Source organism: Littorina saxatilis, linkage group LG15 (genome assembly GCF_037325665.1).
Source record: "Littorina saxatilis isolate snail1 linkage group LG15, US_GU_Lsax_2.0, whole genome shotgun sequence".
Classification (NCBI taxonomy): domain Eukaryota; kingdom Metazoa; phylum Mollusca; class Gastropoda; order Littorinimorpha; family Littorinidae; genus Littorina; species Littorina saxatilis.
In genome coordinates this window covers 43,022,981-43,047,980 of record NC_090259.1, presented here as the reverse complement: position 1 = coordinate 43,047,980, position 25,000 = coordinate 43,022,981, and the positions used below count along the sequence as shown (strand labels likewise).

At 41.5% G+C, this 25,000-nt stretch overlaps 2 protein-coding genes and 1 long non-coding RNA gene across 3 annotated transcripts in view; 2 read left to right on the top strand and 1 right to left on the bottom strand.

Annotated features, from left to right (window-relative positions):
• The window catches only part of LOC138949383 (uncharacterized), a 24,894-nt gene extending 24,281 nt beyond the window's left edge, over positions 1-613 (bottom strand). Inside the window, exon 1 of the mRNA XM_070321194.1 lies at positions 1-613. This exon is cut by the window's left edge and continues 85 nt beyond it. Coding sequence (XP_070177295.1) covers positions 1-11 — 11 coding nt within the window. The 5' untranslated portion in view covers positions 12-613.
• An 11,042-nt stretch (positions 614-11,655) lies between these two features.
• LOC138948031 (phospholipase A2 inhibitor beta-like) lies at positions 11,656-12,129 on the top strand. The gene has a single exon (XM_070319559.1). The coding sequence runs from the start codon at positions 11,656-11,658 to the stop codon at positions 12,127-12,129; it is 474 nt and encodes a 157-aa protein (XP_070175660.1).
• Positions 12,130-12,963: 834 nt separating this feature from the next.
• Positions 12,964-14,625, top strand: LOC138948133 (uncharacterized). The gene is made up of 3 exons (XR_011449897.1): positions 12,964-13,138; positions 13,449-13,545; positions 14,610-14,625. It is a non-coding gene; the product is annotated as an uncharacterized lncRNA (long non-coding RNA).
• Positions 14,626-25,000: the final 10,375 nt, after the last annotated feature.

Genomic DNA, 25,000 nt, shown 5'->3' with positions numbered 1-25,000 from the left:
GCAGACGTCATTTTCACCTCTTTGTTTTAAGAAAAAAAATGCTTGAAAAGTTGGTTTTTTCCCACTGTAGTAGCCTTTGTTTCTGAAAAACCCAAGGCCCTCTTCCTTCAAGATTGGGAGCAGTTTTTGAAAGTCGGAGTTTTGGTGTGATAACACGTTTTCATCAACGGCAGGAAGAGATAGAGAGACTGCTGAATTCTTCGTTAGCAGTCGCGTTATCTTTTATATAACCCTCCAGCCGGGGTCAAGGACTGTGTGGGAGGGGGCGACGAGGTGGGCTGCCAGCACGTGCAGTGTCCCGGCCTGTACCGCTGTCTGTCTGCACGCTGATCACCTGTGTGACGGCTGGCCGCAGTGTCCGCAGCGTGATTGTTTCACGACACTTGAGATTGCCACAAGTTCTCAAATGTCGTATAGTTGTGTTCTTTTATTCTACGTCGCCCGTCTTCGCAGCAGCAGAAAACAACTCGTCAAATTGAGTTCGAGGATTTATTTAGCATTCCATACATACAACTGCACATCGTAGCAGAGCTCAAAGTAGAAGCTTTCTACATACAAATCGCGCTGGCCTATATAGCAAAATAATACTCAATCTCGAGAATATTCCAGACCGAACATGATACAACTCACGCCGTGGATCGTGTAACTCTGCATTTGCGCCACCGCAACTTTTTATCGCTTCACGCCGACGAAGAGGCAAGCTGCGAGGTAGGTCTCTCGAATGATAAATTAAATTGTTAGAATGCTAGGCACTCAGCATGTTCTCAAGTGTTGCATTTCACATACTTATATCCTTAGCTATATTTCTGTATATATTTTTTGATGCTTTGATGGCCCTGGTGATCGTGACGATCTGTTTTTCTTCTCGTTTCCCCATGTTTTGGGCATATTTTCAGTTTCTGCGTCAAATGCAACAAAACGGAGATTACTGGTTATTCTTGGACATGTTCACTGATAACTTTAATGTTTTATGAATCTCCACGTGTAGTTTCTCTGTATATAGTTCCATATATACTTTGCAAGAAGCAGATAAAAACAGAGTGTCAACAACTCTCTGTAATTCGCCACCGCATCAATTCAATGTTAGATGTAACTCGCCACCGCATTTTTTGTTATTCGCCACCGCACTACGCAAATTGTTATTTTCAAACGCATCAACATCGTGAAGGCATTTAAACCTTTATTTTTGTCACAAAACTGACAGCAATTGATAGGAGCATTTTAACTTTAGTGCTGCAAGTTTTAAACTCAGGGGCGTGGCGTGATCTTGCCTATGCAACTAGGATTTAAAGGCACCATGAGTTGACAAATCAAACTGTAGTATTTCTTCTTCTTCTTCTTCTTCTTCTTCTTTTTCTGTATGAAAAGTATGCTTATATGTACCTGAGTGTATAACCCACATGTACTGGAATGTGCTTATATATATATATATATATATATATATATATATATGACCCCCCCAAAAAAATCCCTGGGACTGTGAGATTCAAGAGGTTTAGGGTATGATGACATCAATAGGAAATATAACAGTGCTTACCGTAAGAGTGAAAAAAATACTATATTTACAAGTGGGAAATGCATCGATGACTGCTAGTGATGATCTGAACAGATTACGCAGCAAAATAAAGACACATCAGAACATGAAGACCAACGTTTCCACCAATGAGATTTCACTTCTAGGAAGGCACGCTGATGAAAAGTTTGTCCTCATGTTCTCTTATGCATTCATTTACATTCGGAAGATTGACTACACATACAAGAATGTACAAAAACGTTCCGCATGGTTTGAACATTACTTAGTGTAAGGTGACGAATGGCAGGATGGATAGCGTACTGCGCCTATGATCCGCTTGATTTCCTTGGCCGCGGGTTCAATCCCTTGCCGGGACAGTTCATAAAGTGAATTTGGGTTTACGCTATGCATTAAAAGCTTGTCGTCAGTGGTTTTCTTCCGGGTCCTACCAGTTTGTTTTCCTCCACCATTTCAAAACTGTAAATTAATTCCGCCCATCTGCAAAAATTTTAAAAAAATTATCTTTCCAAATTCTGATTTCCTAATAGCAGCTTTAATCCTTCGTACCACATGGTGAGTGTGTGTTGTACGATTGTCACCATGTGAGCGTACGTGTTGAAACAAAGCGCCGCACTTTGAGCTCATAATGAGAAATCGCGCGTATTAAATTTTATTATTATTATTATTATTAGTTACTGGCAAGCTGCTCAGATCAGCTCCCCCTCCCACGCACACAAACACAACTGATTTTATATCAGTGAAACTAACACCTGTATGCATTTTTTTCTCAATTTATTTATTTAATTTATTTATTCTGTTTTTACAAAGTAGTAGTAACTTCTACCACATCACTGACATCAAGGAAGCTGTCAATGGTTTGCCCGGACTGTTGCAAATCCATCTGCAACCAAACCACTCGTATCCCGTCAGAAAAGTTATTGTATAAGCATATGTGATTGAAGAGCGCAGCGATTCTTGCCATTCTAGCAATAAACACTCAGTGGCTGAAATCACTAAGTTTGACAATATGGAACCTACCTCTTCCTGTTTGATTTGCGGTCACTTGAGTCTGAAACTGGGCCTGGAACGCTCCTGTTAAAAACATTGTGGGGCCAAATACCACATAATTCTAAAATTCTTAAGCTTTGTTGGTGTTTATGTGTGTGAAATAATTCTAAAATTCAGTCATTCCTATTACCAGCGACAACACAAAAACTCATCAGTTTGACGCTGGAAGAGAAAAGAACGCCTCTGACAGACGTGACGTTTTTCGGGAAAGAAGAATGACGAAGAATGTGGGAGTGAAACGCCGCCAGGTGCGTCTCGGAAACGTGTTCTACAAAAGCTGAACTATACACTGAACTGAACAACTCCAAATCAATATTTTCAATTGGAAGTGACAGAATCACTGAACTCTTCAACATAATTATTATGCAATTCATTAGACAGTTGCGGTGGCGAATAACATCCAAGACGTGAAATTGCGGTGGCGAATTACACCAAGCATCGGTGGCGTATAACATGAAGTCTAATTGTTTGTGTTTTCTTTTGCCGCGTGCGTCACCCAAAGACAAAATTGTGCAACAGCATTCATCAAGAATACAAAGGACATGTTTAGCTCACAGGATATCATCACGGGAATGCATCAACTAGTGCTGTTTCGTTGAAGTTACGAAGGAAGGGACAAATCGTGCAATTTCAGCTACAATTCCAGCAGAAATCGGACTTCTGAACTGCCGAAACCTGACATTTCGACTAAAAAGGCACGTACCTTAGACCTTGAGTATATACTTCTTTAAAATGTACTAATGAAGAATCTAGATGATGCCTGAAAGTCCTACAAATTTTCATTTTCTGTGAGAGACCTACCTTGCAGCTTGCCTCTTCGTCGGCGTGAAGCGATAAAAAGTTGCGGTGGCGCAAATGCAGAGTTACACGATCCACGGCGTGCAACTACATTATACGAACAGTGCATGGACTAGAACAGCGACATTCTCTGTGACGTACATCAAAAGCGCCGACGCACTTAATCTGAGCATAGACCAAATAGCCTGGACCGCCAACTCGTCACGTGACCCTTCGAGGTTACGACGCTCGATTTTCACAGGGGCGCTTAGCGTCCGGTTTGAAAGACAGTGAAAAGAAAGCACGCTCTAGTTATTTGTGACAATGGGAGGTGACAATGAACGGGATTTTCCAAAACTCCAAACTAAACTTAAAGGCACAGTGCAGCTCACAGCCTTCGTTTTGCGTTTTTGTTGCAGCTGAGTGCATTTACAGTTCAAAAATCCTCCTATGGTAGTAAAACAAACCCAAAACTACCCAACGACGACATCTGTGAAGCTCGACAGTTTCTTGTTCACGCGAGTGCATAAATTAACCTAGTTATCATAGTGGTGTTTGGTCGGAGTTCGATTCAACTGAGTGATTCCGGCCTCCATTTTGTTTTACACAAACTCATGATGATGTCTGACATAGTTTGCTATAGTGACGTGTCTTTTTGTGCATGATGTGATCTACCTGATCTAAATTTAGATCCAAAAATAGGTCAAGACCAGCCGGGACAGAGTCCGAAATTAATTCGTTAAAAAAATCGCAGTTCTTGACTCTTTGGGTGCAAGTCAATGAAACTTGGTAGTTCTTCTAACGGATAGCTGCCTGAGGTATGACTAAAAGCCCCAGGGGCTCCGTGCACCTGGATTTGACAAGTTCAGTACCTTTAACACAACTCATCGAAAAACATGTTCCATATGCACTTTAGCTGAGTTTATTTTAGCATTTTCAGAACTTACCTCGGCAACTTCGTCCATGTTTACAATCGACACCGGATATGACATCCCCCTGATTTCGAAAGGCCAAGAAGAGCGGGGTAGTAGTTGCGCTGAGAAGGATAGCACGCTTTTCTGTACCTCTCGTCGTTCCTAAATGCGTGAGGCCGCTACCTCGTAATAGAGAGAAAGAGCGGAGAGAGAGCTAGTTGGCGGTCCAGGATAAATGGTCTATGATCTGAGCGAACGCCACGAACCCACGGCTCAAAACGGTAACATGTCAATACGTCCCAATACCATTACGTCCCAGTACCATTACGTCCCAGTACCATTACGTCCCAGTACCATTGCGTCCCAGTACCATTGCGTCCCAATACCATTGGGTCCCAGTACCATTGCGTCCCAGTACCATTACGTCCCAATACAATTACGTGCCATTGCGTCCCCGTACCATTAGGTCCCAATACTAGTGAATTTAATTTCTGAGATGTTACTGTAGCAGTGTAGCGACACGTTTTGTAATAAAAGTGCGTTTTGTAATAAATTTATTACAAATCGTGTTCGGATTACACAATTTTTATTACAAAACGCGTTCAACACGATTTGTAATAAAAATTGTGTCGGTACATAGCAGTATTTCACAAATGAAAATAAAATAAAAAGATGTGTACCGGTTAGTCGAGATGAGGTGAAGTGGAAACAAATAAAAATAATTATCGCATTTTTACTGATCACATGACAAAAACAGCTTTTGTCATTGGTCAACTAGGAACTGTATATCAATTGACATCGCACAGGAAGTTCCTAGTGAATTTGACATCGCGCAGAAAGTAGATTTCCAATTCTAATTTTGAAGAATAAAATCTCACCTGAAGGAAACAAATGTCTCCCTTTTTTTTAAATCACAAATTCATAAAAGAAAAGTAATTGAATCAGAAAGATTAAGCTGTGCAATGAATAAAATCAAACTTTTCCCACCCAGCTTTAACAGAGAAGTAGTAGAAAAGAATGTTACAATCTTTCCGACTGAGGTAGTTGGAACAGCCATTTATAAACAAAGCTGACCTTGAAAGTACCAGTAGTGGCAGTACTTAGAAAACTGTTAGATCTCTTGCAGTGTTTCAGCGCACATCACTCACAAAAAGGCAGGAAATAAGCAGCCGATTTAAACAGTTCGCACCTGCATGAACCATTGTCCACCTTTCTTAGTCGTAGCCATACAACATCAACCGAACAACTTTCAGCATCTTTCACACAGTCACACTCACAGCGCCGTCGGAGGACGCCATTTTGGATGCGTCGTAGGCGAGACAGAGCTTCGACAACATTATTTACTTTCTGCAGTCCGCCAATACCGACAAATACCTGGAAGCTTTCTTGGGCACAGACATGAGCCAGAGGACTTCGCTGATACTGCCTGGCGCACTTCAGTTCCTGCCATCGTTCAGAATTGCCAAATCGAACAGTCAAAAAGAGTGCGACTGAAAAAACTAGTGTTGCGACCCATCTCGTCATCGGCGCTTTTCCGGAAATGACCTGCGCTTTGTTGGAATTCCAACAATGGCCGCCATTGTAGGAATTCCAACTTTGCGCTACGCGATTCCAGAAATGTACCGCGCGCATAGTGAGAATTCTGCTCTTTTTTAGAATGCGATGTAAAATGATACAAGTCATGATGGCCTATGATGATCCTTGTGTTTTAAAGTGATCAATGCTTAGTCTTGAAAAAGCAGATGCATTGTATAACGCACCAAACCAACCGAATTACAAAAAGCAAAAAACACTTTTGATAACTTCGGCGGGCTGTAACAACACAGTTCAACGTCCCATCCCACTCGACCAAAACGCACCAATTTTACGTAAATTTTAACGTTTCAGATCTTACATTTTACAACAACAAAAACACAACAAGAGTGTTCCGATATAACTTTTCACTGGTAACTATCGATTGTAATAATTTTTTACTCTGTCTTAACTGATTATATATTAAACTCACACAGTCTCTCTGGGCTGCAGAGACAGCATTACGTCCCTTTACTGAGTAGGCTTGTCACTGCATGGTAATCTAGGCTCTTGAAACATGATGTGCAAGTCTGTGCGCTATATTAATGTGATTGATTGTTGCAAAATGTTGATTCAAATTAAAGATGATTTCAGCCTGTTGTAACAAACTAACACTCTACTCTGAGAAAAAAAATCATTGTGTTCAAACATAGAAATCAGCTAGCTGCATGCGCTGAGTGTCACTGAGAGAATTGTTACACAGTGTACCCTCCCCCCCCCCCCCTCCCCGGCCCCTCTCCCTCCCCCCAATTCAAGACTTCCCCTGTATAAGACCTTGCTTTTTCATTATACCTTATTCATGATCTGTGAAAAGGGTATACTTTTTTTGTGCCAGTCGAAGGGTTGCCATTTCTAGAACGAGGCAGCTCGTTTCCGGAAATGCGGCGCTTTGTTGGAAATCAAATGAGGTTTTGGGAAATCCCGATTATTCCAACTCTGCCCCGGATTCTTACTTTGCGCCCAACACTAGTAACGGGGACATTCTTCGAATCGCTATTCCTTCAAACTGGCAACTCCACTGAATTTGTTAGCCTTTGTTGGTGATCTGTTTCGACCGTACATTTTTGTTCTTTTTTCATTATAAATGCCTTATTTTGTCTGAGAATAAGAACCAGTTACTGAAAAAATAAAAGTAAGAGCAGCAAAGTTACAAAAGCAGGAAAAGACAATCCAACATTCCAACATTAAATACAAGGCAGTAGCCTCCCTTGCGTTTGTCTGACTTCTCATGTAGGTTTATGATTCCTACTGTTCCGAAATCGAATGCGATAAAATCGTTATCGTTAGATTTGACTGTGATATCAACATGTATACAACTCTCCTGTGTTCACTTTCAAGTGAATAACTATCGTTCTGATATCATTTTAAAGTGAAGCTAAAGAAACCTGGTATCGGCACTGCTGTGCATCTCCTATGATCTCAATGGTATCAAGGCACGCCTTTGCCGCGACAAGGTTTGCCGATACCGGCACTTGTCTTGTCTAGACAGTGACGTCATTCATAGATGACGCCAATCATAAATGACGTTTGTCAAGGGAACTTATGCTTTCAAGTGTTGCTGCTTCCAGTGACAGGAAGGTATAGAGATTGATCATTGTATACAATCAATTTATCATTGAGGGCCCCAAAGGGGGGGTATCATCACGATCACGGGAAGGGAAATTTTAGCTTTCACGATCACAGTTACCTTGATTTTTTTTTTCACGATCACGAACACCAGTGGCAAATCACGGTCACGGTAAAAGTTGCATGTACAGAAAGCACGTGTCAAAGTAAACACAACCACACAGTAATTCGCTCCTCTGGATCTATTGTTTATTCAACACAAAGTGAGAACTGTTGCACTTTTTATTATTATTTTTTGAATTCTCTTTCATACACACATAGAAATACATATCATGATTTGTAATCAGTAACAAGAATGTTGTTTTCATTGTTTTCTCTCTCTCTCTCTCTCTCTCTCTCTCTCTCTCTCTCTCTCTCTCTCGCTCTCTCTCTCTCTCTCTCTCTCTATTTCGTTATCTCTCTCTCTCTCTCTCTCTCTCTCTCTCTCTCTCTCTCTCTACACTCATACACATTCAACTCAGACACCCTCACTCACACACATGAATATATACTTGCACAATTTGACATTTCCAGAGCAAAATCTTGAAAACCCATTTTCTCCCCAACTATTGGGTGGATTGAAATTAAAGTACATGAATGTGTGATGGGGGTACACCATCGCCTGGTTTCATGTCCTTGAAAAACAAACAGGAATGCTACAGGCCAAAAATGGTTTTACCTGAAAGAAGCGCGCAGTGCCAGTGGCGAAGCCACAAGCCTGAGCCTGCGAAGCAGGCGAGCCAACTAGGGGGGTCCGGGGGCATGCCCCCCCGGAAATTTTGTCAAAAAACGGTTAAAATCTGTGCAATCTGGTGCATTCTGGGCATCATTTTCCGGGCTGTAATAGTGTTGTGATCTTGTTAAAAATCCCATTTTAGCCTCCCCCCACCACCATTCAACACACCTCCAAACTGGTGAAAACAACACTACTGTGCGCTGGCTTCATTGAGACCGGCGCCTGGTCGCGTTGCGCGATATTCACACGGATCGTTTTTGCGGATATTTTTTAACTTCACCGGAAAAAATTTGACTTTACCGGATTTTGAAAACGGCTTTATCGAATTTCCGTTAATTACCGGAAAAGTAGCATGCCTGACAAAATCCCCAACGAACATGACTTTGATCGTCTTTGACATGAGGATCAAGTGATCCAAACTGGCACGTCTCCCCGCCATTGTTTCTGAATTTAACCCATTGTTGATATTAAAGTTTACAGGCGCTAATATAAATCCAAGCTTAATGCAAAGAAGCGACAATTAGAATCTATGCCAAGCGTGTCCACGTTGCTGGGATGAAAAACACATTTCTAGTTTCGGTTTTGGCTACACGCAGACTCGATCTCGAGCCAGTCGAGGACACACTGAGCGAGTGACAGCCGGACGTGGCAATGTCGACAATGTCAATGATCTCACTCAAACTCAAAGATCTTGAACAAATTTCAAGATCTTTGCCTACATTCAGAACAGTCATAGAGCAACATAGATCAACATACCTTGATATTTCGTCTTCGGAAAGACCGACCCGTAGCCTGACCTTTCCACCAAGGAAGGCATTCTCGCCGCCTGCTTTGGTCTGGCTTGAATCCACAAAATATAACAGAAGTTCGATGACAGTACCGCTGCACGCCATGTTTGATCTTCGAATTCGAATTTGACTGAATGCACTCAAAACTTTTGCACGAAGCCCTTCCATTGGATGAAGTTTGGAAGACTTTTGCAATTTGCCTTCTGATTGGATCTCTTTTAAAGGGAAGCAATCGCTGTCAAAATCATATTTCTGAATGTGTTGTTGCTTCCCTTCAATCGGAGTTGGCTCCTTGACGAATAGACTAGAGGATCATAGAGTGATACAGCTGTGAAAAATGTACGTTGAAAATAAAATGCTTTGCAATAATGCCCATCACGATCACGAAAACAAATCACGATCACGATCACGAGACTTGATTTTTTTTTCATCACGGATCACGGGCAAAGTCCCATCACGATCACAGAAATGGAAATTTCGGCAATCACGGTCACAGAAAGGTCAAAAAACGCCAATCACGATCACGGTTTTAAACCCTTTGGGGCCCTCATCATTGTATACACAAATTACACAAACGTCATCTTGTGAGGGACCAAAAAATATTGAAACTCTCGGATGATTTTTTTGTGTGGTATCAACCTCGACCTACGGTCTCGGTTGATACCACAAAAAAATCATCCTCGAGTTTCAATATTTTTCGGTCCCTCACTCGATGACGTTGTGTAATCTCTATTTATCAGTCTGAATGTCTCGAAAGGCTGAATCATATCAGATCTCGGCTTACGCCTCGATCTGATATGATTTCAGCTTTCTCGACATTCAGACTGATAAATGTTGATATCACAGTCAAATCTAACGATAACTAATAATAAATAAATGTTTGTTCATGGGAGAAAAAAATCCTTCAGGATATAATCAGAAACTGTAAAGGATATTGCATGTCAGTTTGTTTGTTTTGAGGCGGTCCTTGCTTTCCTTACAGGTTTTCTGAGGTAAGCATGTTCTTTCTTTTAAAATGAACTGAAGCACGCTAACCTAAACCGAAGTGTAAAATTGATATATGCTTTAGCGGTGCTCGACACAAAGAAAAATACCGAAACAGTAACAGCTATTGTGTTTTCAGCGTAGCAATAGGGTCCGATATTTAGACGAGACAAGTATAATGCGACGAGTCGAAGACGAGTCGCATTATACTTGTTCGAGTCTAAATATTGGACCCTATTGCTACGCTGAAAACATATTAGCGATTATATAGCTGTTATGACCTTGCTTTGTTGTTCCAAACTTACAAAATGACAGTTTTTGCGTCGATGCGTTGATCTCAGGTTTTGATAGCAGACAAACTTCTTACGCGCATCATGTTCGCGCAGACATGCACACCGCTACACGCTTTCTGACTTTGGAAGAAAAACTGACTCCAAGTGCATTCGATTTCACAACACAGTTGTTGAAACAGCTTTTTAAGTTGTCAGTGTATGCTGTTGTCGATAGAAACATCGCCGCGTGGTACAGATGTGTAAACCGGAACCATGCGTCGGCCATTTTTCTCAATATGCTTTTGGATATTGAGTAAAATGGCCGACTTCGGCAGCAATATGCTTTGATGATGAGGAGACACCATCCAATCACAGCCCCCGAATTCCCCCACGTGTTCATCAGAATAGCTATATTACAGGACACTGCTTTGTATTCCACTGTATGTAACCGAGCATGACATGACTGTATGCTTATTTACTGAGTAGACGGTGTTTAAACCCGTTTCTGAGAAAAGCTAGACTGACTGTCCAGTCATCGAACCTTCAGCACATAGACATCGAGACACACAGATAGCGAAACCCATACACGCACAAATGTAGACACAGACACCTACATACATACGTACATAACACACACACACAAACACACACACACACACACACACACACACAAACACACACACACACACACACACACACACACACACACACACACACACACACACACACACACACACACACACTGCCCACCGCAGCGTTCAAGCATTGCTCAAATAACAATTGTGTTGGGACGTAATGGTACGGGGACGTAATGGTATTCCTTTATGGGACGTATCGAGATGCAATTTTCTTGGGACCTATCGACACGCAATTTTGTTGGGACGCAATGGTACGGGACGCAATGGCACTGGGACCCAATGATATTGGGACCCAATGGGATTGCTTAATGGGACGCAATGAGACGGCATTTTTTTGGGACGCAATGGTATTGGGACACAATGGTACTGGGACGTATTGGCATGACTCCCTCAAAACAACGTGGTAAACAACTTGTTTTGACAAGACTAGAAAGTTCACCTGCATTCTCGTCCAAACATAAATATTGTGTTTACAAAATATAATATCAGTACTTTCCCACAAAGTACAAACAAGTCAACTACATGCAACACACAAAACTGAACCAAAGTTCAGCAACAGCAGCGTTTCCTAACAGTGATGACGAGTGTCTGTGTCAACGCGACTGTCCTCGGGCGTGTCAGTGTCCGGGTCACGCCTTCGTCTGCTCGTTCAGCTTCCCTGCTGCCAACTATCCCCACCTGCGTTACCTGGACGCAGCTGACGCCGCCATGGACCCTCGTGACGTCACTGGTCTGACCTACCTGGTGTGTCTGAGGTTGTCGGGTGCAGTATCGTGCAGGTATCTGTGATGGACCTGCCCAACCTGAGGACCCTGGACCTCAGCACTAATTACATCTTTCGGCTTGACGGGAACGCCTTCAGGACGCTCAACAACCTGAGGGTTCTGGATTTGAGCAACAACCTCATCGCGGAGCTTGACATGGATGTTTTCGTGGAGATGGACAATCTGAGACATCTGACTCTCTCATCCAACCCTGTCAGTCACATCTTTAAAGGCGGGTCAGAAGCCAAGCATCCTAATTTGCAGTCACTGGAGATATCGAGAGCCCCCTTGGAGCTGTTCAGCGGCGACAGCTTGTCCTCTTTCTCGGGCCTGACGCGCCTGAACCTTTCCCTCAACGCCATCGTCGCAATCAATGAAACTGGGTTCACCGCCACGCCGGGCTTGGTCACACTCGACCTGCGCGGAAACCCTCTCAAGGTGTGTCTGTGTGTCTATACAGCTGTGTGTCTTGTAGTTAATGTTGTACGAACCCCCTGAAAAGTGTCTGTGTGTCTATACAGCTGTGTGTCTTGTAGTTAATAATAATACGATAATTTATTTTGCGCACATATCTCACCACAAGGCGACTCAAGGCGCACAGTACGAAATATGAGAGAGCCCTGAAATGCAGCCGCTCGGCGCAGAAGGGACAGCACTCTATATTTCGGGGGAAGCATGCTGGGTATTTTCGTGTTTCTATAACCCACCGAACTCTGACATGAATTACAGGATCTTTTCCGTGCGCACTTGGTCTTGTGCTTGTGTGTACACACGAAGGGGGTTGAGTCACTAGCAGATCTAGACGGGCGCTGTGGCGGGGTGGTAAGACGTCGGCCTCTTAATCGAAAGGTCGAGGGTTCGAATCCCGGCCGCTGTCGCCTGGTGGGTTAAGTGTGGAGATTTTTCCGATCTCCCAGGTCAACTTATGTGCAGATCTGCTAGTGGCTTATCCCCCTTCGTGTGTACACGCAAGCACAAGACCAAGTGCGCACGGAAAAGATCCTGTAATCCATGTCAGAGTTCGGTGGGTTATAGAAACACGAAAATACCCAGCATGCTTCCTCCGAAAGCGGCGTATGGCTGCCTAAATGGCGGGGTAAAAACGGTCATACACGTAAAATTCCACTCGTGCAAAAACACGAGTGTACGTGGGAGTCTAAGCCCATGAACGAAGAAGAAGAAGAGAAGGAGACTAGCAGGTCTGCACATAAGTTGACCTGGAAGATCGGAAAAATCTCCACTTTTAACCCACCAGGCGGCAGCGACCGGGATTCGTACACACGATCTTCCGATTAGGAGGCCGACGTCTTACCACCACGCCATCGCGTTAATAGACTGATTAAGTGTACAGTGCCAGTGGTAGTGCTAGTGGTTATCGGTACTTTTTTATGTGTTGACGTCAGCGATGTGTGCGCAGTTCAAAGGTTAGGGGTCAAAGTTTACGGATGCTTCCTTCGATCCGCTAACGAGCTGTGGTTGAATCGACGAAAATAACGAGCCCCAAAAGGTATGTAAAAACTGAGCGAACGCTTGTTTATTTACACGATTATTTATAACTAGTATGTTCCTAAACCACTTAATGGTACAAATGTCAGTTTAATGTGTGATATAATCCTGGTTTGATGCTGTAATTTAAGCGTTGAACAGAGCAAGCTTTTTCACATTTCAAACACACAAAAAATGGCCGCTTTTGAGTTGTGTTCAGTTTTTCGATTCACCCTTTTCGATTTCGATTTCGCTTACTGTCTGGAAGATGAGTTATGCAGTGAAAAGTTGCAAATGTTCCAATCCTCTCGCTGTTTATGTTTTGTTTTAAGATCGATCTTCATGGATGCCAGGGACCAACTTGAGCTTGCGGCGTGGGACGAGGATGACGCAGAAGATGATTTTGTTGTCTTCACACTTCTTGATCAGGTTAGCAAACAAGTCAAAGCTTAGGTCTAGCTTCTAAAGGCATTAAAGGTTCCGCTGAAATATAATTGTCAGGAACAGGCGTATATTTTGGTTATGGCCGGTGAGGTTACTTTGGATTGGTTATGGTTAGGTTTTAAATGTTGTTCATGTAAAAAATTAAATGTTTTTTTGGTTAGATTTCATAGTCATGATAGTGATCTTGTCTGAATCAACAGTGATACTGATAGTGATATTGGGTAGATCTAACACTTACACCTAGATTTGGTTTCCGTGTGACTTTGTTACTTACATTTAATGGTTTATAAACATAGAGTTTTAACTATTTACTGTTCAAGAATCAAAATCAAATGGAAACTGATGACCAAATCTGCAGTCAGAGTTTTAGTTTCATCAAAGCATGAATATTATTATTAAGTCCACTCTCTGTCACAGAGTCTGTGTCACTGTCAGTTTGTGTTCTTGTGTCATTTTAATTTGATAGCAATACATGTACTTTCAAGAAGGATGTTACACTTACTGGTTCTATCAGACTTTTAAGCACAAGGCACCTTGGTTCTAGTTTTATTATTTCTAGGATCAAATTACTTCAGTACAAGGAAACTTCTGTGTTCTAAAACATACACAGTATTTATATCAGAATACTGTCAACTGGTGCTTTTTGAGATGCACAGTTGAAACTATTTATCCAACATGCTTCAAGTTCAACCTGTAAGGGTAATTTGTTATGCAGGGGCGAGTAAACAATCCGCTTGGCTAGTAACAACAGGCTCGCAACTCACCTGGCTGGCCAATTAAAATTCTGGTCAAATGCAACCAAAAGGGTTTTAACGCTACTGCAGATCAATTGTGGTAACTGGTATGTATCGGGGCGGCGAAATTTCTGCCAGGTTAGTGACTTTCTTGAAGTTACTCGCCCAGCTGGCGAGTTAAAATGTTGGAGTTTAACTTTCCCTCTGTTACCCAGTATTGATTTGAGTAGCTTCAGCAGAATTTTCAGGCTAATTAATTGAATAAAGTGTACAAGTGATCCATGATTTCACTAAGTTTAACCTACATTTCAACAGCCAGAAAGAAGGGCCAGTTCGCCCTCGATCACTTCACAGCCATCGAATGTGAGGACTTATTTCGCTTCAGCGCGGAAGAGATTCGGAGACTGTGCGCCCTTTTGGGAATGCAGAGGACTATGCAGGCGCCTGATGGAATGAACAATCAAGGAACCAAGGCCAGTGGTGAGGATTTATTTTTTTACCCTGGTTGCTGTGAAGTTGAGTTGTATTTCAGTCAGAATGATAGTTTAATGATCCTCCTCCATGATTTGATTCGCAAAGTCATGAAGTTTGCATTTACTGTGAATATTCAGTGAGTTGTTTTTACTATTTCAGGTTTCGTAAAAGATTAAAGCGGAGCGTTGAGTTGGGGCATAATTTATTTTGGGATTGCTTAAAATCTAAAATTTGAACTATGTATTTTGAACTTGAATCACAAAATGTACCTGACTAACTTTAGCCCCTTTGGTCGACACAGTACTCTATTTAGACAATAGAGAAATAATACTTAATAGTGAATTGGTTGTGCCACTTACTGACTTAGTCTGTGGAGTTGAGTGAAATTATTTTTGAAATATGGTAACAGGATAAATAAAGATGCGTTGATACTGATAATTTATTCATATTAGTTTAACAAAATAAATGAATATTTTTTTTACAAGTTGACGAAGTGGCCGCCATTGTTACGTGAATCCAAGTTCAAGGGAAGTTACTTTTGATGTGCAAAGGACTTATTTGTTTTAACTTTTTTTTATGATAATTGTTTTTATTGATTTTGTCTTCGTGGTGTCCCCCCCCCCCCCCTTCAAAAAAAAAAGATTTTTATTTTGTTCTTGTCGGGTAACTGTTTTTGTGTGTGCAGTATAGCCAGTAACTGTGTCAAACCTGATAAGTTGAAAATCACACTGATGATAAGCATGTCGGGCTGGATATTTTAAGGCGCGTGAGAAAACTTTTGCAGTGTTATTATTTTGAACTTGAAGACTGTATGAGAATATGCCTCTCCACACACATTCGCATACACACTCACCAGGCTCATTTGAATTTATGATTTTTTTCAGGATTGGAGGTGCTCTGCATCTGTCTGCGGAGGTTGGCTTACCCATGCCGGTTCGGTCTCGAATAGCAGCTAGCATCTGCTGAAGAGACATTAAACCCCAAAAACCAACCAACCAACCCATGCCGGTTTGCTGACCTTTCGCAGATGTTTCATCGTCCCAAGCCGGAGTTGTGTGTGCTGTTCAAGGTAGGTATCGACTTCATCTATGATCAGTTTTCTGACAAACTAACAAACCTCAATCAGCCATGGCTGACAGTGCCCCAACGGGAACGGTACTGTGCAGCTATACATGCCAAGGGGGCTCCTCTGGAGTTTTGTTGGGGGATGGTTGACGGCACAATACGATTAATGTGTCGCCCAGGCCATTTGCAACAAGAAGTGTACAATGGCCATAAGAGGGTGCACTCTCTAAAGTTTCAGTGTGTCGTGACACCAAATGGCCTTGTGGCAAATGTTTTTGGGCCCTTGGTTGGTCGACGACATGACGCAGCTTTGCTGAATGGTAGTGGCATTCTTGAACACATGCAGCAGCACATGGTCACTCCAGCAGGAGATGAAATGTACCTGTATGGGGACCGAGCCTACCCCTTGACCCCTAACTTGATGAGGCCGTACCGTGGACAGATCACAGAAGAGCAACAGGCCTTCAACACAGAAATGAGCAGGGTGAGAAACTCTGTTGAATGGGAATTTTCAAAAATTGTTAGGCTGTGGGCATTTTTGGATTTCAAAAAAAATTTGAAGCTGTTCTTGTCCCCTGTAGGGAAACTCTACCTGGTTGGAGTTTTGTTGTCCAACTGTCATACTTGCCTACATGGCAGTGAGACATCACAGTTCTTTGGACTGAATCCACCAACACTGGAGGAGTATCTCTACTAATTGTCTGTGTAGCTCTCAAGTAGAAGAAATGCTCATTATATTGAACACTTCTTTTGGAAATGTAGTAAAATGAAATTGTTTTGGGAAAATGTTAGAAGATGTATATTTGTTAATACGGGAGAAAATATTATATTAACAGAAAAAGATGTATTGTTTGGATACTCTCCAGAAGTGCAAACCCCCATAAACAAAATTATTAATCATATTTTGCTCATTTCAAAAATGTGTATCAGTAAGTATAGATATGGTAGACCTATTGATTTGAATGTGATGTTAGGATATGAATTAGCATTGAGATATTTCAGTATTGTGTAAATGTTGAAGGATGAATGAGGATACGTTGTAGACGGATGCTTGAATATTTTTTGATTAAAAGCCCCACAATAATGTGCTTGGCAAATTTGAAAAATAAAAAAAAAAAAAAAAGCTTCACTGAATCCAATGCTTACCTAGTGTTTGGGTTAGAAAACAGACCTTTTCGCTATGCTTTACAAGCATAGTCCTAGCTTTCCGCTCACCATCTCTGGGTAAGCTTTTACGTGGGATAAGAATATCTCCACTTGGACACATACCAAAACTCCCCAGCCGGGTCATACCTAAGACTTTAAAATTGGCAATCTAGTGGCTGCTCCGCCTGGCGTCTGGCATTATGGGGTTAGTGCTAGGACTGGTTGGTCCGGTGTCAGAATAATGTGACTGGGTGAGACATGAAGCCTGTGCTGCGACTTCTGTCTTGTGTGTGGCGCACGTTACATGTCAAAGCAGCACCGCCCTGATATGGCCCTTCGTGGTCGGCTGGGCGTTAAGCAACAAACAAACAAACTAACAAACAAACAAACAAACAAATGCCAAAACTCACAACCCTGACTGCTTACTGTACGTGCACGTGATCAAATTTTCATTTTGTTGACATTTTCATGTTAACATTTTCATGTTGAAATTTTCATGTTGAAATTTTCATGTTGACATTTTCATGTTGGAAATTTCAACAGTGAAAATGTTTGATGGTTTTTATTTCAAAAACACAACAATCGGCTCATACTAAATTTATTCATTAAAACTTTCCACTCTGCACAGAGACAACGAAGCTGTTGATTTTTAGTATGTTTCCAAGTGGAGGCATATGGTCTCATCCAATGTAAAACCACGACCAGACCTGACTTGCTGAGTCAAATTCTTTACACGGTATGGGATGCGCCTTTAAACCAGAAAATGCTCAACAAATGGCGAGTGCCTGAAAGCTGTTTAGCCAAATGATCATTAGAGTAATGTATAAACATCGGTGCATGCTGTTTGAAGGAGAACAAAGGAGTATGTACATATTTATATCAGCTTACGGTCGGAACTAGGAAATATTGTTGTTAAGCTATTGGAAGGAGCTGAGAGAAGTATATTATGTATAATTTTCATATCAGTTTGAAAAAGCGATGATAATATTAATCTGCACGAGCTTAGAAGATTGATCGAGTTATTAAGATCTGATGTAGATGAAAGGGGCAAGTCATCAGATATTTTTGCAATGTAACGATTTTGGCCTTGTGAGTGGATTGCTCCTCTTACGTGCTTGTGAGATGAAACTGTAATGTCTCTTATACGAGTTCCTGAAATAACTCTGGCTGTGAAAAACATCCCCCGGACAAACACACCCACGTAACAAAATAGACCAAATCATTGTCGACTGGCCATGGCGTGTCTTACGCGGGTTTGCTTGCCCAATTTTCTCTTAAAGGCTGACATAGTCCTATTTGATTAGTTTAATTACTTCCAGGGCTTTTCCCATCGTTGCGGGGATGTATAAATTAAGCTTCCTGCAAAGTTTTAGGTTTGAAGTCCTTACCGATTACGAGAAATAATTAATTCTGTATTGCATTGTTTAGCAACAGTTCTCCAGGACTTGGGCTATTTTTAGACCGTTGACGTCACTTCGTGACGTTTCGTAAACCAAAGATGGCGTTTGAGATTGTTCAGTTTACATTCGACACTATCAACACCACTTTGCAATACTGAAATAATTGTTTCTGTGTTCGAAAGCTACAGCCAATCGTTATCATATCCCCTTAGGTACAGTTTTATAACATTATTGGCACATGTAAACAATATGAATTAATTAATGAACGCTACGAATACCCAGGGTCGAACTCGGAACCTCTCGCTTCCGAGCGCAAGTGCGTTACCACTCGGCCACCCAGACAATACCAACCAGGGCTCGTATTCTTGAAAAAGCTGCAAAATTGTGTCCTTTAAAGTCAAACTGTCGTTTAACTACCGCCCGGTATTTATTTTTACTGCCCAGTAATTATTTATTTCCCCCCGGTATTAATGTGTGTCTGGCGGAAGGTCGGCAGCTACCAGAATTGGTTATTTTTAGAATTGGAGATTCCTCATGCTTGCTCCTCTCTACAAACAATATTTCAACAAGATTTATTCTTGAAAAAGCTGCAACTCAAATACTGGCCTGTAAAACTCAATAAGTCCGCCAACTGCTAAGTGTTATTTATGAAACACCGGTAAGTCCTTACCGGGTTGTCTCCGAGCTGTAAAGTTAGAGGACCCCTCCCCCTCCTGTAAAGTCGCTACCTGTCAGTAACTTCACCAACACTGTCCATTAAAACGGTCAAGTTCGAATAAATCTTGTTCAAATATTGTTCGTAGATTTATGTCCCTCATGGACACACATTGGTGTCATTTAAGCACCGATGCATTGCGGTCAAATACGAGCTTCTGCTCGCGAAAGATTTCAACCGATCCTCGATCATAACGGCGTGTTGCAAAAGCGTGCTTGCGTCTTGTTTAATGCATTACAGTGGCGAGAATTTGGTGTCTGATTCCGTAGCCGAACGGTTATCGAATTCGCCTGATGCGCGATTGAGTCGAGATCGAATCGCCATCAGGCCTTACTTTTTGTTTTGTTTTACTCTTTGTCATTAATTTTGTTTGTTTTTGTTTATTTTCTTCGTGTGCAAAAGAGTACGTTGTAATATCAAAATTGATTTAAAAAATTAATTTTAGGCGAGAATGAGGTTTTTTTTTTTTTTTTTTAAATTGATGGTTAACATGATATTACCGTTAACTACCTTGAATACGCCCACCCACCCTATGTACCAGTTTTGCCCCAAAGTGGGGGGTGGGCGTTTACTAGGTACTATACCCTTGGCAGGAGCGGGTCCTTAGCTAGAAAAACGATATTTTGGTCATTTGTCATAGAAGTGTTCAAAGGATGCGTTATTGCACAAAACTCCCCCCCCCCCCCCCACACACACACACACACTAACACTAACACTAACACTAACACACAAAATCAACCTCTTCAGATATCACTTCCCGCCAAAGATGAAGCTTTGAAGATGAAGACCATTGTTGGAGCAGTCCGCGGTACAAGCCATCAACAACTGTACGACGAATCAGGCTTTATTTCACTTTAAGAGAGGCGTAAACGTCAAAAATCGATATTATTTCACAAGATTGTACACCGTAAGGTGCCAAACTACTTACTTGCGATATTGCTACCATTAATATCAACTAATAATCCATATCGCCAGCGCGATAGATAGGAAAGTTCCATCGTTTAACACTGAATTATACAAAAACTCATTTCTCCCATCTACAACACAACTCTGGAATTCTTTACCAGACTACATAAAACTTAGTAAGTCCTTCAAGAACTTTTTGTCAAAAAACGATTTAAGTCTGCCGTGTTATTGGTATTCTGGAGATCGCATATCACAAACAATTCACTGTAAGCTCAGGCTATATATAAGTGATCTTAATAACGATCTAGTGAGACGACACGTTGCTACAGATGCATCTTGTGACTGCACATTTCCGTCCGAAACCGTAAAACACTTCCTATTAGATTGTCCAAATTATCGCGAAGCACGTCAAGAAACCACACATACCCTCCCTAACCACAGTATTCACCTCCCCCACCTTCTAAATGGAGACAGACAGTATTCTCTAGATTTGAACAGGAACATTTTGTCAAGAGTACACTCGTTCATTGAACGTTCAGGCCGCTTTGGGCAAACCAGAATCAATGCTCCACAAGCCGGACAACAACTTTAATTTCTGCACAACTCCTACCCATCCCTCTTCTTTTTATTCCTTTTCTTCCCCTCCTTCCTTCCTCTTACTGTCTTTCTTTATAATGATTATGCAACGTTTATTATGTTATGATAATTTTGGATGATTAATGAGATGAGGATGATTATAATGATGATGCTTTGGATTTCCAATTTGGTTTATTTAGACAAATTGTTCAGCCGTTACCGCCTTACGTTATAATATCCATGCAGGAACACCACTATTAGCTTCTAGCTTGTTGCTGTTACCTGTGTCTTTTGTATACATGTCATGATTGTAACATTTGTTGAAATAAACTTATGTTTAAAAAAAAAAAAAAAAAAAAAAAAAAAAAAAAAAAAAAAAAAAAGAAGAAATGCTCATTGCATTGATCTTGTGTCACATGGTGTTTGGCATCCAAATGGCCAAGCATCAAAACAAATTGACCCTGTAGAAGGCTTTAAATTATTAACATGATTTCACTGCTTAGAGATGGCCAAATCTACTGCCCGGTCGCCTGGTGGGAGTTCAAAATATGGTGGATAACCCGGTTTGCAACTACAAGTATCTGGTCAAATGCAATTGGCGGGGACGTAGCTAAGTTGGTAGCGTGCTGGCTTTGTAGCCAGTTGGTCGCTATCAGCGTGGGTTCGATCCCCACGTTCGGTAAGAGATTTATTTCTCGGATTCAACTTTGTGCAGACTCTTTGGTGTCCGAACACCCCCGAAAAAGATCCCAAGTTCACAGCAAAAGTCTCAGGGCTTGGAAAACACGAAGACACGCTTGCATGATCTTTCATCTCTGATTATCATGATCGTATTTCAATACTTTGACAAGACAAACCCAATGCTGGTGTGTCGAAGAAGACAGCCACAGCGGGCTTGTTCGAATCAAAGTATCACACCATATTTTCAGCGTATTACCAACACCTGTCCCAATACAGACCAGTTGGTCTAAGAGGACGTTAAACCCTAATAGTCAGTCAAATGCAAAAGCAACTTTTTCAGTGGTACTTTATTGAGTTAAATTTGGTTAAACCAAATAGATGCTGCACATTCAGACATTTCTGTTGTCTGTAAAATTGACACACAAAAAAAGAAGCACCCAACTGGGGCGCGCTTTAAACGTTTCATACTGGCTGCGGCCTGTTTCTTATTTCGCTACTGATTCCAAACAAGCATATGTCTATTATCAAGTGAACCTGCGTAAAAAATAAAGCCAGGTAAGAACCCAGCTGACCTCCATTTATTGATCATTTGTAAAATTGTATGCTCTTGTCACTTGTGTATAAATACATATCTGATGGTCACTCATACTGACACTGAACATAATTTGTTTGTGTGGTATATACCGGCTTTTGACATATCTTGCAGGACAGTGACTTTCTTGAAGTAACTGCTAGTGCTACTTTGCTTCATCAGCCTGTACAGCTGTACTTGCTTTCGCAAATTACTTTAGTACATGCTATTCTTCATTATGCATTAGTAGGTGTGCACATGGATCTCTGACATGGGTACTGCTGTGTTGTAATTTGTATTTGTAGTTTGCAGGCAGAGGGTCTTCTTGTCTGCTCATACCTCGGTACCAAGCGGCCACTAAACAACCATCATCACCAGCCAGGCAGTCACATGGGACTCTCAACTCTTCACTGAAAATCTTGTTCTTCAACCATAACTTTTTCAAAGACACTGAACTGTCAAATATTTGGGCTGTGTGGATTTGCCTCAGGACCCGTCCTTACCAAAGATCCAATCTTCTTCTTCTACATTCATGGGCTGAAACTCCCACGTACACTCACATATTTTGCTTGAGTGTATTTTTAACGTGTATAACTATTTTTACCTGCCATTTAGGCAGCCTTGCGTCACTTTCAGTGATCTGTTGGAATGTACATCTTTATTTGCTGCTGGCCACTCACTCATCCTCTATAAGGGGGGGGGGGGGGGGGGTTAAAGTTAAAAGTGTTTGGTTTGGTTCGATCCCCACGTTCGGCGAGAGATTTATTTCTCGGAGTAAACTTTGTGCAGACTCTCTTCAGTGTCCGAACACCCCCGTGTGCACACATGCGCACGAAAAAGATCCCACGTTCACAGCGAAAGTCTCGGGGCTTGGAAAACACGAAGACACGCATGCATCATCTCTCGTCTCTGATTATCATGATCGTATTTCGATACTTTGACGAGACAAACCCAATGCTGGTGTGTCGAAAAAGACAGCCACAGCGGGCTTGTTCGAATCAAAAGTATCACACCATATCTTCAGCGTATTACCAATACCTGTCCCAATATAGACCAGTTGGTCTAAGAGGACGTTAAACCCTAATAGTCAGTCAAGTGTTTGGGTCGAAGGAAAAAAAAAGGATTGGTTGGGGCTACCCAAATCAAACTGGGGGGGGGGGGGGGGGGGTCACGCCCACCAAATGTAGCTGAACACACCTGGAGCTAGATCTTACATCTTCATTAATTATTTTATTTCTAGTGCCATTACATTCCTAAATAACCACATATTGATAACTGGATCTGTCCATGAATTGAAATGAGTTTGTGTACTATTTGCTGTATGATTATTTGACTTTGGAAGTGAAACAAATTGAAAATCAAATTATAGTCATATGAAGTTAGAATTGGTTATCTACATATATGTGCGTATAAGGTGTTATAAATAATTTATAATTAATATTACTTGAAGTTAAAGGGATTATTTTGAGTAACAGAACATACATTTGAGACTTGTTAAAATATTGCCCTTTGCATGGCAAAGCTTGAAGAAATAGTAATTAAATTCAACGTTTGAAATTGTATTACAGAGTGAGAGTTCAGTCCAAAGTGTGTATACATGTCTATGTGATTGTACAATTATAATGCTTGTTTTTATGTTGAAACAACTCACTCTAGATCTGATTTAATTGTTGTCAGTAAATTCTCTCTCTAACTTAGCTTTAGTGCAAGTCAATTTATTGGAATAATTATGATAAATGTACAGAAACTAAATTTATTGCAGACATAACACTAAAACTGATGCATGCATCTCAGATTTGGAAATCAGAGAATTTTATGGTAAAAGGGAGGCAATCAATCAAGAAAGAAGAATAACAGACTACTCAGACTTGGCTTAAGTGTATAAAGTGAGATGTATTTCTGATCCTGGTCATTGCTAGGTGTTTGCCATGGAGTCTGGCTTATAAAAATTCAGGAAGAGAATAATGTTTGGATAAGTGAAGGAAAAGTAATCAAAGATCACCATATCAAGTCGGGCTTTGCTTGCGGTCGCTCTGGTACTGAGGTCAAGCAGTGCGGCCGGCCAACAGGTAGTTTAGGGTCGCTTGTTGTCTTGTCACCATTGGCATAAAAAAGAAGAATGGGTTTTCCGTGTGACCTTGTGCTTAATTAAAATATATGAAACTGTAGATGTTGCGGAACTTTAGACTTCATACATGCCTAATATTACCGAATGTAGGAGGATAATGCCAACCTTGTTTTCCTTGCGTTTTTTGAATAATTCATCTCTAATCACACAAACTCACACACAAGATTTGAAAACAAAAGTGAACTTAGCAATCGACATTTTTACTGAATCAAAATATAACACACAACAGAGTAACAAAAAAACAAAAAAAAATACAGTTGGGAGTACAAATATGTCCAACCATTAATTCTATGTTTCATTTATGCTTGTTTGTTGTGGGAACTCTGCTGCAACTATCTTTAGTTTTGGCCTGGATATGCAGAGAATATATCAATGAGAGACTTGCCTTCACCACTGCCGGAAGGCTGGGCCTTTTGCAGATTGCCCAGGGCTGCTTCCCGTATTATCTTGGCCTATATACGGTAAAGTACCTTGTAAGCGCCCAGTATCGAGTAAGCGCCCACCCCCCACTTTTAGTCCAAAACCGTGCATAGGGTATAGTACCTTGTAAGCGCCCACCCCCCACTTTACACCATTGAAATCAGGCGAAATAAAAATTCCGCACTTGATCTGCTAGTTTTGTGAATGATTTCCCTTTCTTGCAAACCCACGTGTGTCTGCACGCCTTGGATCTAAACGCCTGCAAGTCCATGATTACAAGATGCCGCGAATCAAATCGTACACCGTTGCATTTAAGCTGTCAGCTCTTGACTATTTGGATAATAACGCCAATGGAAACACACACACACACACACACTACTCCCCGTCCTCTCGCTCTCTCTCTCTCTCTCTCTCTCTCTCTCTCTCTCTCTCTCTCTCTCTCTCTCTCTCTCTCTCTCTTTCTGCCGAAAACAGTCTTTGGCCAAGTAAAATAGACTGCTGCCCATATCCAGAAGACGTAGGCTACCCCTTGTTCAAGGGAAACGGAGACACAGCCTGCGGCCGACAGCGGCACCTCTGCAGACAAGAAAAGGATGCGACGACATTTGTCTCCCCAAGCTCTTC